We start from the raw sequence: 16,911 nt of genomic DNA on the forward strand, positions 1-16,911 counted from the left end.
ACTATCATCCATCATTGTAAAGCTGATCATTTAGATGAGCAAATGTGTTTAATCAATGTAGTCTTGAAAGAATTTCTTTCACAAAAGCTGGCAATACTTTAAAGAATTGTGTTTTGGCATTAATTTCAGCCTGCAACTTAGCTGTGAAATAGTGGAGCAGTCTTGCCTTTATTAAGGGTAGGGTTTTCAGTCATACAGGACCCATTGTGCTAAATACAATACCAAAACATAACAAAAACAGTGTCTGCCCTGAAGAACTTTTGCATAAGCCATTTATTTGTAGTTTTTATTTGCTTGATAGAGTTTTATTCATTACAGGTTAAATTTAAGTACTCTCCCATCCTCTTAATTTCTTGCTGTTTCTGTATTGCAGGTCTTCCAGGTAGAGGACTTCCTGGATTTCCTGGTGCAAAGGGAGATAAAGGTAAAATACTTACTTAAACAAGAGGCAAACCTCCCTCCCAACATACTGTAGCCATAACTCTGTAATACAGAAGTATTTTCTACTTCATTCTTTTACATGCTGTACCTTCTCAGGGCAGGCAGAAGCTCTGAGAGGCTCAAATACTAATTTCTATTACAGTGGCAACATCTTGGAACATGAGTTAGATATGCCCTAAAATAGGTAATTATTCATAGTGTGGAATTTACTGCAAGCTGTGCTGTGGTGAGGTAATTTAAATAACACCTGTATTTGTGTGCTGTGCTTTTGACCCCGAGTATTTATGTTTTCCTACTAATTCTGCAAGAATCAGAGTCTAGTGAGGCTCTGTGCACCAGACAGCTATAGGTAGAAGTTTTGTGGCCAGGATACCATTGTAACTTTTTTCCTGAATCTGTTTTGCAGCCCAGATTTATTAATCGCTAAAATAGTTATTCTCTATAGCTCAGTAGAGCATGTCTAAGCTATGTACAGGAGCATGGTGCAGAGATGCAAATGATAGCAGAGACTTGATGAGATCTTACTGCAAATTGATATTTCTTGGACTCAGGACTTATTAGCTTGGGTACAGGCACATAGGTATCACAGTTTCAGGTCACTACACTGTGCTATGACAACAGCTTGATTGACTTGAGTCAGTGCTTGTTCAAGGTGTCTTTAATGCACCATGCTCCATTTTATGAAATAAGTGTCTCTGAGACACTAGACTGCAATAGATACAGTAGTGAAGAAATATGAAGCTGCTCCTGCTAAAGGAAATTGTTACAGGATTTTCAGTTTTAACCATCCAGAAAACACAAATGATTCAACTGCTCCATCTATGAAATTAACATAACATGGCAGATTTTGAAGAATTTATATAGCTTTAAATGTCAATGCCCTACCTTACTCATCCATTCTGTAAATACAGGAAACTTGTCTGGGCAATCAAAAGTCATAAATCAGAATTTTAGAATATATTTCATTTACCATATTAGACTAATTAGCATTCATTAATTGCTGAGAAAGCCCTAATGTTAGAGAATGTAATAAATTAAACAAATTTTCTAATTATAACTCAGTAGGGCATGTAGAATGCTAGATTATGACAACAATTCTCTTACTTTACCCAAATCTCTCATTATGTTAGCTCATTTAAAATGAGTTTTAAAATGTGTTTAGAGTAAATATATATTCAGCTGATGTAATTTGTGTTCCAAATGCATTATAGTTCCAAAGAAACAAGTTCAGTATTTAAAAACCTTCTTCTGCTCAGGGAAAGGGCTAGGCATAGTGTTCTTTATAAATTTTATTTCTCTTATTATTGTACTTACACCAGCTATTCTATATTCTTTTTGCTCAATCATGATCTAAAATTAGATTAAATTGCAATTGTTAACTATTTGCACAAGCCTGAAAGTAAGTACAAAATGATCTAAATCTAGATCTTAAAGAAAAAAGTATTCCATTTTTCTCCAGGAGCAAGTCCTTTTGTGCTTAGTCAAGCAGAACATCCATTACTTGGCTATGACAATAATAATTGTAATGCAGTACTAGGGTTTGAGGGCTTTATAATCCTTGTGTAAGGAGTGATAGAGAAATGCTGAACGTTGATCTATTTTTAGAGTGACTTAAAATAGCCTATTGATTATTTTAGATAAGGAAAGGTATGTCAGTCAAACTACTTTCCTTATACTTTGTATCATAATGTGGAGAATAACACAGTTCTTCTAAAGTTTTGCATTTTTATAGAAATGTATAAAATCAATGTTTTGATGAGGAACAAAACTTACTATGAGTGGATAGTAAAGTAGAAGGTTTCAGTCATTGTGATCTTTTCTCTGATCATGTTCTGTCGTTGTTTCAAATCTTAGGTGCAAAAGGTGAAGTGGGTTTTCCAGGATCCCCAGGAAGCCCAGGGATCCCAGGACTGAAAGGAGAACCAGGATATGTAGGTCCACCAGGCCCTAAGGGCAGCCAAGGTCTCCCTGGACTACCAGGAAGTGCAATTGAGGGCCCTAAAGGAGACAGAGGACCCCAAGGCCAACCAGGTCTTCCAGGTAATTCTTTGTCTTTAGTATTAATGTACTGATGTTCATCAAAGCTCACCTAATTAATTAATATTGTAATCAATATTGCATATCCTTGTTTTTCCTCTTCTCACAGGTCAGAGAAAAACTCGTCTTCATAGGCAGTTTGTGCTCTGCAGAAATTTTACCACTAAATACTCTCTTCTGGTTTGCAGGTTTACCAGGTCCATCAGGGCCACCAGGACCTCCAGGTCAGAAAGGGGCCAAAGGAGAGCAGGGAAGCAGCGGCTGGCCAGGGACTCCTGGGGGTCCAGGAATCAAAGGTGATCCAGGTTTCCAGGGACTGCCAGTAAGTTACTTTCAGTACATTCCAGATTTGCTGAAAGTTGGTTCTTGTAATTAATCGTTATATTAATCATAGAGTTTCTTGTTCAGAGTAATGATGCTTTATGTTCAGTGTGCCTTTGGACTTACTGCTGACGATGTAAAGTCAGTTTGAAAACATTTCATTTCTCTCCTTAGAAGGGCTGCCTACCAATAAGCCCCAGTGAGATAATGAATGTATTAGAAATTTATAGATAGTGAGTGGTAACATACAACACCCAAAATACAATTTACAATGTTTTAAGAGTACAGGATGGCTGCAACACACCCATAAATCCTGCAAATGCATTAGTAGTTAATTTTAAAGGTTGCATATTTCATGATAAATTGCCTTCTGAAAATACCTAACTGTTTGCTTTTGTTATGAAAGCTTTCAAATAAAGTGCACTTTCAGTACTGTCAGTGATGAAATATAGCCTCTGATTTAGAAATACAAACAGGCAATGCTATTAATACATTGTTGTCATATATTATTCATTTCCCCCAGCCTAAAATAGTCCCTTTTCTGGGTATTAGGGAGAATGAAATAGAACAGGACAGTCACCCAGAATAATTGGTCTTCTATACTCTTTCTCTCAGAGTGTCTGATGTCTTTTACCACAATGAAAAATATGCTCTGTTTTTCAACTTTTAATTTTCTCTTTCCTACTACACTGGGAACTGGGGTTGTTTAGAGTGGAGAAAAGGAGGCTCAGGGAGATCTTATTGCTCTCTACAACTACCTACCTGAAAGGAGGTTGTAGCCAGATAGGACTCATCCTCTTCTCCCGGGTAACATGAGACAGGACAAGAGGAAATGGTCTCAAGTTGTGCCAGGGGAGATTTAGCTTGGATATTAGGAAAACTTCCTTCACTGAAAGGTTGATCAGGCATTGGGACAAGCTGCCCAGGGAAGTAGTGGAATCACCATCACTGGAAGTGTTCAGAAAATGTGTGGATATAGCACTGAAGTTTTTGGTTTAATGGTGAACATGGCAGTGTTGGGTTAAAAGAGATTGGACTTGATGATCTTAGAGATCTTTTCCAACCTTAATGTTTATACTTAAAAAAAAAAAAAGACAATAATAACAATAATATTTATGGAAAAACAGATAAGAAAGTAGGTAGGTATTCCTAGTGTACAAAAGGACAAAAGACTCAGGAATTAGGTCCTGATATGAAAAACAAGTCTTTAAAGGTCCACATTATCCTTAATAATGCAAAGATCTACTGCATCTTTTTCTGCATCCAGGAGTCATTTCAGAGACATTTGCATCAGTGTTCATACCTCTTTATATTTCATACCATATCGTAGCATACAATACCAGCTTTGAAGGTAGTAAATTCCAAAATAACATTCCAGTGTATTTTACCTTGTTTAAGAATTTGCAGTACTTCTGCAGAAAGCTGAAAATTTATGCCTCAGGAAACTGTAAAGCTTTTCACAGGTTGATATTCCAGTCCAAGACTGTTGGTTTATCAGGAATGGGAAATGCCTAAGGATTTTGATTCCATGCCTTCAATCAGAAGAAAATGTTTTACTATCCTCGAGCCACAATGCATAATAGCAGGTTGTTAACTCAGTGTGAAATGCTGCAGTGAGAGTGATATTAAATATTTAACTTCCTCTGGTGATACATACTCAGATAAGTTTCTAATGGCTTCATCTTCCCAGTGTGACAGACTCCTGCCCTGATTACAGCTCAATTGCTGACATAGGTCTCCAGTAGCCTCTATCAGAAGAGAGATTTTGTTACAATGTGGGTGACACAGCCTGCCCAAAAATCCTATTCAAAAAAAAGTGACTGCAGAAGTCAGACTGTGGAATACAAATCCCATGGGTTTTTTCTCTATGTTTTAATGTTGAAATGAGAGAAGAAACATTTTTTGTCATTTTTACAAACTGAAATAATTTTGTTCTGTTTGGAACACATCCCCCAAAAAAAAGTTGTTTGCAAAGCTATATCTGATGAGGAAAAAAAAATTTAAGAAATGCATGTTATTATGGAAAAAGTATTTTGATGGAAAACTTCCAATAAATTCTTCTTATAAATCCATTTTATAATTATAACCTAAACCAATTTTTTTAAGAAAACCCTCTTTCAGTGTGATTGACTCATGACTGTCTTCTGAATGAATTTTAACTCTCCTATTTTGTGCTTCAGAGGTTCACATGTTGATATGAAGAGATGACCCTTTTTTTTAAACAATCCTGCATACTGTTACTGAAGGAAACCAGGGAACCTTTCTTCATTCATGCATCCCTTAGCACTCTGTTGGGGGTAGCATTTCTTTTGTTTAACTTTGGAAGTGTTCACATCTATTTTTAAACTAGTCATCTCTTCTCCTTTATAGTCAGTGAAAAGAGTCACACGTTTGTAGGGAGCTGTTCTTCTCACCTTAATATCAACATCTAATCTGCATTAAATGAAAAGTTGCTCTTGTGTGCCTATTCTATTGCTCTGCAAGTATGATAAGATGCATCCTACCATTGGTATTATTCTTCCCCAAATATTCAGTGTACATCTCCAGTCTCTGATTGGTAGATTACTTAGCAAAGGGTTTTTATTTCTTTTCTCCACCTATGTTCCACATTTTATTATATAGTGGACTAACCCTGCCATATCACTTCAGCGAGGGAGAAGCTCTAAGCTATGTTTACAAGGTTTTTGCAGATGATCTACAACAGACAAAAGAAGAAAAGGAAATTAGCAGTCATTTGAATGACTGTTTACAGTGTCTTTTGAAATAAAGGCTTGGTTTTCCTTCAAGTGAGGCTACAGTGAAGTTGTTACCATAAATTTCAGGGGAAAAGTTTAGGATGGAGGAGTTCACATTGTGTTTGAAGTGTTTTAAGTCCTTGAATATTCTAGCCCTGTTGAAAAGAAGAAAAAAATCTTCAGAGATTGTAAATTGTTGAGCACATTTAATTTCACTCCGTGTATGAATGTAGAAGTTTTCAAGTCTGCTGTGGTCTAGAATTACCCCATTTAATTATCTAAATAGCAACCGTCTGCTGGGACTGAGCTGAAATTAATGTTTGCTGAGATTTGTGCTTACTGATGTCTTTCATAACAATACCATCTATGGTTGAGAACCTTTTTATCAGCTATGCTGCTAGTGGGACCTTATTCTGATCTGGTATCTTTGTAAGGCAAAATACAGTTTAATAAGAACAAGGTGTCACACTTGTTCCTTTAGGAGAGGCATCTCATCTAAACATGGGAGAAAATAACTATTCCTTAAACTTAATATTTTCTTCATATTATGTTTTATTTCATAGGTTTCCAAAAATAGACAGCCTATTTGAGAGCTCATAGCAAAATAGTGTAGGATAACTATACTTCACATTTTCTTTTATGCAGGGTAGTCCTGGTTTACCAGGAGATACAGGTCCAAAGGGTGATCTTGGACCTCCAGGAGTTCCAGGTGTTCCAGGTGAGAAGAAAACTTTCCATACTCCTAAAAAGTATGCAGAAATGTTTCTTTCATATACTTCCTCTCTCAAAAGAGGTACTCAGAGAATGTTGACTCTACGTTACAAGGTACTGAAACAGGACATTGAAAACTGCATCAGAAAGTATACAAGAACATTGAGATTGTTCTCAAGGTTTTTTGCCTTATGCCTGTTCTTACTTTGCAAATTTTAAATGTGCACTTCCTTTGAAAGGCAGATGTAAAATCAGTTGTTAGATATTACTAGTCAAGAATCTTCAGGATTTTCTTGAGAATTGAAGAGGCAAATGTAATCATTATATATGAGAAAACGTGGGCTCAGTATGCCTCCACTGTTGACTATATTGCTGCTATTGTCAGCATCATATACATGATAACACCATGTGTATGAAAAATATAGTTATTAGTAGAAAAAACATAATGCTTATAATGTATAGAACTTTATTATTAAAGTAAGAGAGTTTTGAAGAGAAGTAAGAGAAAAAGAGAAATTTGGTTTCAGTCATAGTTTCTTTGGTGACATACTGCAGTTGTTTTTGTTGTGTTCCTGCAAACAGTTAAGAAGTACTAGTGCAAATAAAGTCATGTCCTTTACAGGATCATGGGGTCATGATTCATTCTGCACATATCCTTCCAAATCAAGAAATTACTGAATTTTCATTTAAATATTTCTTTTACTTCAGGTCCAAAAGGATCTCCTGGCTTCCCAGGCCTTAAGGGTGAGAGAGGTGACCAAGGTCTTCCTGGTTCTAAAGGTATAATATAAAGACTTGCTCTTTATTCCCAGATGTTGTTGGCAAAATGGTTATTTGTGACGAATCAGTTGATATCCCCTTCACCCTTTTATTCTGTGTAAAAAGATAGAATATGAAACCAGATATCATAGTATCATCATCTGAATGGTCAGATTAGATTTAAGTATTGGTTAGAGAGTGAATGTATTTATCTGCTGCTCTGAAAAATGAATACTGATGTATTGTCATTATTAGAATCTTTAAATAATATCCCAGAACTATAGATTCTTAGGGACTTTAAAGATCATCTAGTTCCAATCCGTCTGCCATGGGAAGGGACGTCTTTCACTAGGCCAGCTTGCTCAGAGCCCCATCCAACCTGGCCTTGAATACTTCCAGGGATAGAGCATCTGTAGCTTTTCTGGGCAACCTGGTCCCATGCCTCACCACCCTCACAATAAAAAAACGTCCTCCTTAAGTCCAATCTAAATTTACACTCTTTCTGTTTTAAACTGAAGCTCCTTGTGCTGTCACTCCAGACCCTGGTAAAAAAACTCTCTCAGTCCTTCTTATAAGCCCTTTTTACATATTGAAAGGCAGCAGTGAGGTCTTCCTGGGGCCTTCTCTTCTCCAGGCTGAGCAAGCCCAACTCTTTCAGCCTGTCTTTGTAGATCTGTTCCACCTCTCTGATCATTTTCATGGCCCTCCTCTGGACCCACTCTAAGAGGTAAATGCCCTTCAGGGAAACCCAGATCTACATATAGTACTCCAGGAGGGGCCTTACGAGAACAGAGCAGAGGGGGAGAATTACCTCCCTTAACTGGCTGGCCACACTTCTTTTCGCGTAGCCCAGAACTGAACTGGCTTTCTGGGCTGTGAGCGAACATTGCCGGCTCATGTCCAATTTTTCATCTACCTCTGTTCCCAAATCCTTCTCTGCAGGGCTACTTTCCATCCATTCATTCCCCAGTCTGTACTGATATTGGGGGTTGTCCCAACCCATGTGTAGGACCTTGCACTTGGCCTTGTTGAACTTCATGAGGTTCCCACTGTCTCACTTGTCAAGACTGTCATGGTCCCTCTGGGTGGCATCCCTTCCCTCCAGCATATTGACTGTACGACTCAGATTCATGCCATTTGCAAAATGCTGGGAAAACTCCATGCAACCTGGGGTCTTGAAAGCTATTTCAGTCCATAGGAGGTCTGTTTGACTAGAGATACCAGTGTACATAGGCTTCTGTTTCAGAAACCTTGCAATTTAATTTACAAATAAAGTCTAGAACAGATTCATATCTTGTAGCTATAGGTTTTAGTCTTTTACTACATAAATGGCAATACAAGGTAACATAGTTTTGGGAATGTTGTTTTTTTGCTGTTGTTGGTTTGGTTTGGTTTATTGTACAATATTAAATGCATGCTGATCTCTTCTGTTAACTTCCACAGGTTTACAAGGCCCACCAGGCCCACCCGGTCCTTTCCAGCTTGTTAAAGGGGATCCTGGCTTGCCTGGCCCTGTAGGACCAGTTGGTCTCAAAGGATTCCCAGGACTTCCAGGTCCCAAAGGACAGCAAGGTGAGAGTTTCTAACTTGCCAGTAGACATACATTTTAAGTAATGTCAAAATAGACCAGTCGTAGACACCTGAAGATTTTTGGTATAATATTGTCCAGCTTTTTATAAGCGCCTTAAATTGTGTCAATGATGAGGAAGAGAGTCCCTTTTGAAGCTTATCCAAAACAGATACCTTCCTAGTTATTTTTTATAGGCTCTCACTCTGCAGTCATCACATCAGTATCTGGGATTAGCAGTAAGCAGAATGGCTTGAAATCCTCTTTTCACCTTGTCCTCAGAATGTATTTGTTAGGCTATCTTCTGTCTTCAGTGTTGAATCCAAACTTAATTACTGTGTGTGTCTGAGGGGAGACAAGTGTGAGGAAACACACTTGATTCTGAAGCAGGAAGTGCTTCCTAAGAAAACTTTTCCATGGTCCTAGATTTCTTATTTTAGTCCATTCATTGCAATTTTTATAAAGAGTGGGTGAAATGCAAAAATTAAACACATTAGAAAATAAAAGAATGGAGCAAAGGGTAGAACAAATTAAATACTTACATAAGGACACGTGTCCTCCAGAATAACAGGACATAAAGAGTGGGAGCTCAGAAGTATTAAGATTCTAAGGGAAGGCTTCTTTCCTGATTGATTTAGGATAAGATGATGGGGAATTACAGTGAAATATAATTAATATCTTCTTTCTAGTTAATATAGTAAATGTGGAAGTTTGCTCTTGAAGGTAGGGTTGCAACTCTGCAACTGCTGTCCTTTAGGAGACAGCTATGGCATGATTTCAGTGATTGAGCATAGCAGGGATTTGCTTGAATGGGATCTCTCACTATTCACTTGTAGTCAATTAAATGCATAAACACAATATTATTTTTTGAGTGATCAGGTAAAGGACAGCTGTGAATATCTTAAGCTTCTGATGGGTTGCAGAAATGTTAACTGTGGTGATGACAGTGTTAACTTCTTTTTCCTAAAGTCAGAATGACTGAGTTAATGTAGGACTCACTCAAAGCATCCCTAAAAATTGATAAAGGGAAGACATAATATGTGTCTGAAAACCTGTTTGAAAGAAACTAAGAGGATACCAATTTTCCCACTCTTCATGACCTTTTTTATGGCCTGTTTTTGATTGAGTTGTATGATAAGCAGAGAGAGAAGAGACTGCTGCTCTTTCTTTTCATTCCAGGCAAATACTAGTCATTTTAGAAGCACATCCTCTCCTTACTTCTCTGGTCTTCTCTAGTATAATCACTTTGCCTGCAGTAACCCTCTTATGTGACCTAGATATTGAACCAAATGCACTGAGTCTTCATGACTTAAGTTTATGCTGACATGTACCTGTGCTGTACTGTATTAAAAGCAAAAACCTCAGAACTAACATGAAATCATATCCAGTAATAATTATTCCTTTTTTTTTCAACAGGAGTGACAGGACCCTCAGGTGTACCTGGACCACCTGGTAGTCCAGGGTTTGACGGTCAGCCTGGGCAAAAAGGAGAAATTGGTCCTTACGGTCCCCCAGGTAAGCCCAGGAATTCTTCAAGGACTTGATTTCTTAACTGAAAAATAATTCATGAGATTAGATGTGAATGTATCTAACTTCACTTCTTTAGTTATGTAGGTAGAGTACTGCTGTCTGTAGAAATATAAGGAGACTCTCTGTATTGTAGGGCCCAGAGGATTCCCTGGTCCACCAGGCCCTGACGGCTTGCCTGGGGCTATGGGCCCACCAGGTGCACCTTCTGTTGCTCACGGCTTCCTTGTTACCAGACACAGTCAAACCATTGAAGAACCATCATGCCCATTTGGAACAAGGCTGATTTACCATGGCTACTCCTTGCTTTATGTGCAAGGCAATGAAAGAGCACATGGCCAAGATCTGGGTAAGTAGAGATCAAATTAGAATTCAATTAGAATTCATTATAAACCAAATGTTTCTTTCATTTGTAGAACTGTCTTGAACAAATCTGTGTAATTACTCTTGACTAGATGGTGCTTTATTATGCCTTCCAGTTTGGTACAAGAAATGGTTTGGTGTATAGTAGAAACAGTGTCAGTTTATTTAAGAAAGTCTTTATCAAAGCCTTTGACATGGTCATTCCTAGTATCTTTGAAGTCACATTAGTGAGATATGGGCTGCCTAAGTAGATAAGGTGAGTGGAAAATTGGTGGGTCCGTCAGCCTCAGGTGAACAGATGTATGAAGTCTGAGTGGTGACTGTTGATTAGCGATGTCCCTCAGGAATTAGCACTGGGCCAACGTTTAATGACTTTATTCGTAACTTGGTGATGGGATAGAACGTACTCTCATCCTGTTTGTTGGTAATGCCAGATTGGAAGGTATGATTGATCCCCTGTTGGGCACAGCTGCCTTTCAGAGAGACCTGGCCAAAGCAGAGATAAGGGCTGAGAAGAGCCTCAGGTTGTTCAATAAAGGCAAATGCAAAGAGGTGCACCTGGAATGAAATAACTTAGTGCAACAGAACAGACTGGCTGCTACTTCCAGTAGTAGCAGATTTCTGGTGACCTGCTTTGCAGAAAAAGGCCTGGGAGCCCTGGTGAGCAACACTGAGCATGATATAGCAGGGTGCCCTTGCCCATTCCCCACTGCTAAACCTACTGGATTATACTGGCAAAAATGCAGATGGAGAGAAGTGATTCTTTTCCTCTTTTTGGCTGTTGTGAGACAGAGCTGGCCCAGACTCAGGCATTGCAGAACAAGGAAGATGTTGATATACCACAGTGAACACAACAGCTAGCTACTGAAATGGCTAGTGGGGTCTGGACAGTCTGATGGAGCTGGGTTTGCTCAGCCTTAACAGGTGCTTGGGGGCAGGCCTTTATTGAAGTTTACTTACAGTTGTCTACAGGGGGGTACAGGAGATGGGAGTCATGCTCTTCTCAGAGGGGCTCAGTGACAAAAGAAGCAATGGACACAAGTATGAGGTACATTTCAGTGAAAGATAAATAAATGCTTTTTTACCATGTTGGTGGTCAGCCATTAGAACAGGACCTCAGAGAAGTTGTTGAATCTCTGTCTTTGGACATATTCAAAACTCAGCTGACCCTGGACCCAATCAACCTGATCTGACTGGCAGGGGATTAGGATAGACTTCTAGAGGACTATTCCAGCCTAATGTATTCCATAATTCTACAGGAAAGACCAGGCTACTCTTTGCCTTGCCCTATTCCTTCCTCATGGAGCTAAGAGAAGTCACTTCCTCTAAGAGAACTGAGCCCTCCAGAGCAAGTGTCCTCTGCTTTTTATAACTGCTCCTGGAAATAATTGTTTGGTGGTTGGCAATAGTTTGACAAAACTGTATTAATAAGTAACCTTTCCCTTAACATTGCAGGCACAGCAGGAAGCTGTCTTCGTAAATTCAGTACCATGCCTTTCTTATTCTGCAATATCAACAACGTTTGTAATTTTGCATCAAGAAATGACTATTCCTATTGGCTGTCCACTCCTGAACCCATGCCAATGAATATGGCTCCTATCACTGGTGATAATATCAGACCGTTCATCAGCAGGTAAGCTTTCAGCTTGCTGTATTTATAAAGTGAAGAAGCCTGTGAAAAACCATAGGGTACTCTGTTTTTCTGGAAAAGGCTTTTTATCTGTATATTTTTATTTGCTTCCTTTAAATTTAAAGTTTGAGTTCCTTTGATGAAATGTTTCAAAATGTTCAAAATGTTTTCTGTTTAGACTTTGATCAAAAATAAATCCATTTTAGGGGAAACCTAAACAAATAGAGTAGTTGATTTTGAGTATAATTGATATGAAAAGATTTACTTAGAAATGTTGTCTTTCAAAAGCTATGATGTACTTTGAAGGAGAAAAATTTTTGCATTTATTCACAATTCTTGTCAAAAACACTTTTATTTTTTTGTCTAGCCATAGCTAGAAGCATTTTAGGGCTCAGTTTCCTTTTGTTTGAAAATGGTAGCATTATTTATCATACAGTAGACTGCCAGGCTTCTTCCATTGTTTTGGACATTCTACTTGAATACAGCCTTTATTGTCTGAATTAAGGGAAACAATTGCAAAATCAATCATCTTTTTTTTTAATAATTTCAGATTCTCAACTAGCATAAAGAGTGGCACTCATATCAGGCATATCCATTCTGCATCAATACAACATGTTGAACTTTTGGTTCATTTTAGATTTTAAGGCTACTAATTAAAACTCTCCTGGCCTAATATGCCCAATGCTGAAGGCAGAGTTGTGAGCAAAAGTGTAGTAAACTGTACCGCTGTTGTTAGATGTGGATCTGACAATGGAATCTCCAACAGATACCTTAAGTAATAATCATTAGATATAGGTATTACCATAATTCCTGTCATTGCTTCTAATCTGTAGCAGCTCTTGCTGTTCCCTCCTCCAGTCATGTATAGTGAATGGGAGTGGAGATTCCTGGTAATGTTTTCTCAGGTCTGTATATACCGTCGAAGAGAAAAGACAATCTAAATCCTCAGTGGGTTGTAGCCTTGACATCTTGGTATGTTCTAAAACCTGTATGACTCTGCTGTAAAACATTTGATACTTATTTTGCATAGTGGAATTAATCTTGTGTCTGCAGTTGTACTCTGCGCTCTTATTTTTGGTTTAGTGCCAAAGAAACTTGTGTGTCTTGAAAATGAGTGGCAGATTGAGGACAACATTCTCAAGAGAGCCTATGGCTATTGTTGGTACATTTTCAGTTGTTAATTGCATGTGAATGGAAGGGGTTTGAATTTTAAAAAAAAATTAAGTGACGAGCTTCTTAAATTCATGTGCCTTTTATTGCATCCCATATTACGCACCCAAAATAGTCTTTAACAATCACTTTCGAAACTCTTGCTCAAGGAGGTACCCACCGATGTTTTGTCTTATATTATGCCTATAGAGTAGCTTTTGCACTGTAAAAATGTGTGTGTGTATATATATATATATATATATATATATGTATGTGGAGCCCCTGGTGGTCTAGTGGTAAAGGCGCGGCGCTATCACCGCCGAGACCCGGGTTCGATTCCCGGTCAGGGCCACTCCCGGGCAGGTGGAGCTCGTTAGCCCTTAAAGGCAACCCACCTACGTCCTAAGGACCTCACTGCCACCGTCCAAGCTCGCTTGGCCCCGGCAGATGAACCTTAGGATTAAAGGGTGGGCTCAGTTCCGCGCACACTGTGTCTCACCTAAAAAATCCAATGCGCAGGCTGGAAGGTGTAAAGACCTTCCCCGGATCTTCGCTCGCGAAGACTGGCCATTATTATTTATTATTATTATATATGTATGTATGTATGTGTGTGTTTTTAGCCATGGCAGCAAATGAGATACTGTAATACATCTTTTGAAAAAAACCACAAAAACCAAACCAACCAACCAAACAAAAAAAAAACCAGCAAAGAACCTGAAACACTCTTCTTTCAATTAATTTTATCAGTTGAGGCCTTTTAACCAACAGTTTTCCCAATCCTAAAGTTGAAAATGTGTGGAAGTGTCCCTTGCTGCCTTGGGTCATGGGACTTCTTTTCATGTAAGGCTTTCTACTGAAATACCAGAAACCTCTTGAAGCAAAGCAGAGCTCCAAGAATAGAGGCAGCTTTACATTCCTTCTTTTAACTTACTCTTTCATTGATGTGTTTCTTAAAATAACTGTCTTGCTTCTGCACTAAAGATGAAGGCAGTAGGTATGAAAGCAGTCATCAGAAGGCAGAAATAGAAGGCTTTCATTCTGAATTCCTTTGCTTCTGTGAACTTTCCAGAATCCAACTTAATCCCTTTTGCACTTGATTTCATTGCTCTGATAACAGGAATTAAACTGTTTAGTTTTGAATGATTTTCATAGTTGCTAACTACAATAGCGAGTTGAGGAGTTGTACAAGATTATGATCTACCAAATTCCTTATTACTAGCCCACATATTAAAATTTCTAGCCTTACTCATATTTTTTTATGATTCTCATGTGAAGGCATGATTGATGATTGGAACTAGCCTAGCAGTTCTGAGACACAGTGAATTTATCTAAAGTAAAAGAAATGGTGCTGCATGGCTTTCTGAAGAATTGCTTTGAAGTTCCTTATTCAAGTTACTTTGCTAGAAATCTCTTACTGCAGCTAAAGAGCACAAATGTAAATAAAAACTACTTCCAAGGAAAATGCATGGGGAAGAGTCTGCATTAAATTAGATTAGCAGTGGTTACCTTTGGAAGACATCTTCCAGAGAAATGGCTTTTTCTCTGGAAGCCCCTCCGAGCTGTTTGTAGGATGATGAATTGCTGTTACTCACTCATTTCTGATCACAGTAGATCACTTTTAAGTGATACTTGCTGAGTTACAACGTTTGGCTGTTTGCCTCCCATGTTCATGACACTGAGCACTCTTAGAAACTACAGTACAAATGGGACTAGGAAAGGACAAAGACATGTAAATATTTAGATGAGAGGTCTCTTGTTCTTTGCTCATAGGAAGGCTAACAGGAATAAGAATTAATTGTTAAACTGTCTCTAAGTAAGAGAGAAATTAGAAATTAATGAAAAAAGAAAAAGAACCAGTTGACTGTTTTTCTAAATGAAACCTTGTGATTATATTTAGTTTTTGATCATGACATTTTCTATTTCACGATTCCTTAAAGAAAGTAACTTGTGGATAAAGAAGTATTAATCCTTAAGTGCATACAGCTCATTCATATCTTGGTCTTTTTAGATGCTCTGTGTGTGAAGCTCCTGCCATGGTAATAGCCGTTCACAGTCAAACAATTCAAATACCACCGTGTCCTGAAGGCTGGAGTTCACTTTGGATTGGTTACTCCTTTGTCATGGTAAGTGCACTGGGCCATACTCTGAGCTGAGGAAAGCACTTTCCTTAGGCATTTGATCTGCACTCCTGCTTTGGGAAAATTAATATCTGACTATGTCACTCAGGCCTTACGAGGGCATTAGACCATGACCCTTTCTGATGACTTTAAAAAGAATCTGACCATTTTCCCAGGCAAGACCTAGGCAAGGTCTGAGAAACAGCATGGACCCAGAGTTGCTAGCAGTTTGCAGTGGGAGAGAGGCTACTGTGATGTGGGGTGGTAATTGGGTTAAGCTATTCCGATACAAGCTGTACCAATCCTTATGCCTTTTGGGCCAAGAGCTGGCCCTGGCCTGTTGCTTACATAGAGATAGCCTGGGTCCGACTGTCAGTCCCGAAGGATTTCTGTGCATACAACTGCCCTGAAGCTGATGTTGCTGATGTGTTGTCCTACTGTTAAGTGAGACAACCCAGTGCCACCTCTGGAGCCCTTCAGCTCCACCTTCTTACTTATCCTTGAGCTGAGAAACAAAACAGCAGTCAAACACAAGAGAGGACAAGGAGAGAAGTATGAAGAAATATTTGTGCAAGAGAGTTCACAGATGTTGTAGCAGAGGAGGTGAAGAGTCCCTCTCTGATCAGTGCTTTTGCATTTTTTCTAGCACACCAGTGCTGGTGCAGAGGGCTCTGGCCAGGCCCTGGCGTCTCCTGGTTCCTGCCTAGAGGAGTTTCGAAGTGCTCCCTTCATTGAATGCCATGGCCGGGGCACCTGCAATTATTATGCAAATGCTTACAGCTTCTGGCTTGCCACTATAGAGAGGAATGAGATGTTCAAGTAAGTTCATGATTTATTTATCAGTCATTGAGACTCAGTCGAGCCTTGTCACTGAATAAAAGAAGTATTGTTTAAATGTAATACAGGTTCAAGTATTGGCTGTCGTCCAGCCTGGTTAGTATATGTAGTTAATTATTTTCATAATAATTTAAAAAAAAAATTATTAGCTTTTGGGGGAATCTATCATCAGTTATTGTTCATACTGTATCATTTGGACTCTGTATTTTGCTTTTTGAAATTATCTAACAATGTTCGCAATTCTGCTATGCTTGATTGTATTCAACAAGCGGTAACTAGGATAGGCTGACATATTGATTGAAATTAAACATTTTCCTGTAGTGGATGTTAACATATAATAGAACCACTTGAAATTAGTACAGGTGTTGAACTAAGTGAGTGGAACAATTATTTACCTTTCTCTAATGTGAGAGGAAGTATGTTTGAATAAAATGCAGCTGGTGGTAGTAGGCTTTGTTCTGGTCTCCTGCACATAAGTATTTTTCAACACAGTCTAATTTGCTCTATATGAATTTTATTAATATTTTAGCATAGCTTAATTGTTCAGCAGACATTTCTCTGGAGTGCAGGCAAGCATCCTCTTCCACCAGAGTCCCAACTGCTGCTCCTGGTACCCTTCGTCTCTTAGTGTCTTTTAGATCTGTGAACACTGCTTAACCTGTCTCAGTCAGAATGAAGCAAATTGTTCAACCAGTTTTCACAGTTTGTTTATCAGAT

At 38.6% G+C, this 16,911-nt stretch overlaps 1 protein-coding gene across 1 annotated transcript in view; it reads left to right on the plus strand.

The window, feature by feature from the left end:
- COL4A1 (collagen type IV alpha 1 chain) overlaps window positions 1-16,911 on the plus strand; it is a 122,766-nt gene that overhangs the window by 101,835 nt on the left and 4,020 nt on the right. Inside the window, exons 41-51 of the mRNA XM_050333212.1 lie at window positions 374-424; window positions 2,296-2,481; window positions 2,667-2,800; window positions 6,180-6,252; window positions 6,954-7,025; window positions 8,448-8,576; window positions 9,988-10,086; window positions 10,235-10,447; window positions 11,917-12,094; window positions 15,249-15,363; window positions 16,004-16,176. Coding sequence (XP_050189169.1) covers window positions 374-424; window positions 2,296-2,481; window positions 2,667-2,800; window positions 6,180-6,252; window positions 6,954-7,025; window positions 8,448-8,576; window positions 9,988-10,086; window positions 10,235-10,447; window positions 11,917-12,094; window positions 15,249-15,363; window positions 16,004-16,176 — 1,423 coding nt within the window. The remainder of the gene's footprint in view (window positions 1-373; window positions 425-2,295; window positions 2,482-2,666; window positions 2,801-6,179; window positions 6,253-6,953; window positions 7,026-8,447; window positions 8,577-9,987; window positions 10,087-10,234; window positions 10,448-11,916; window positions 12,095-15,248; window positions 15,364-16,003; window positions 16,177-16,911) is intronic.

This window comes from Myiozetetes cayanensis, unplaced genomic scaffold (genome assembly GCF_022539395.1).
Source record: "Myiozetetes cayanensis isolate MyiCay16 unplaced genomic scaffold, myiCay2020 scf5-8, whole genome shotgun sequence".
Taxonomy (NCBI): domain Eukaryota; kingdom Metazoa; phylum Chordata; class Aves; order Passeriformes; family Tyrannidae; genus Myiozetetes; species Myiozetetes cayanensis.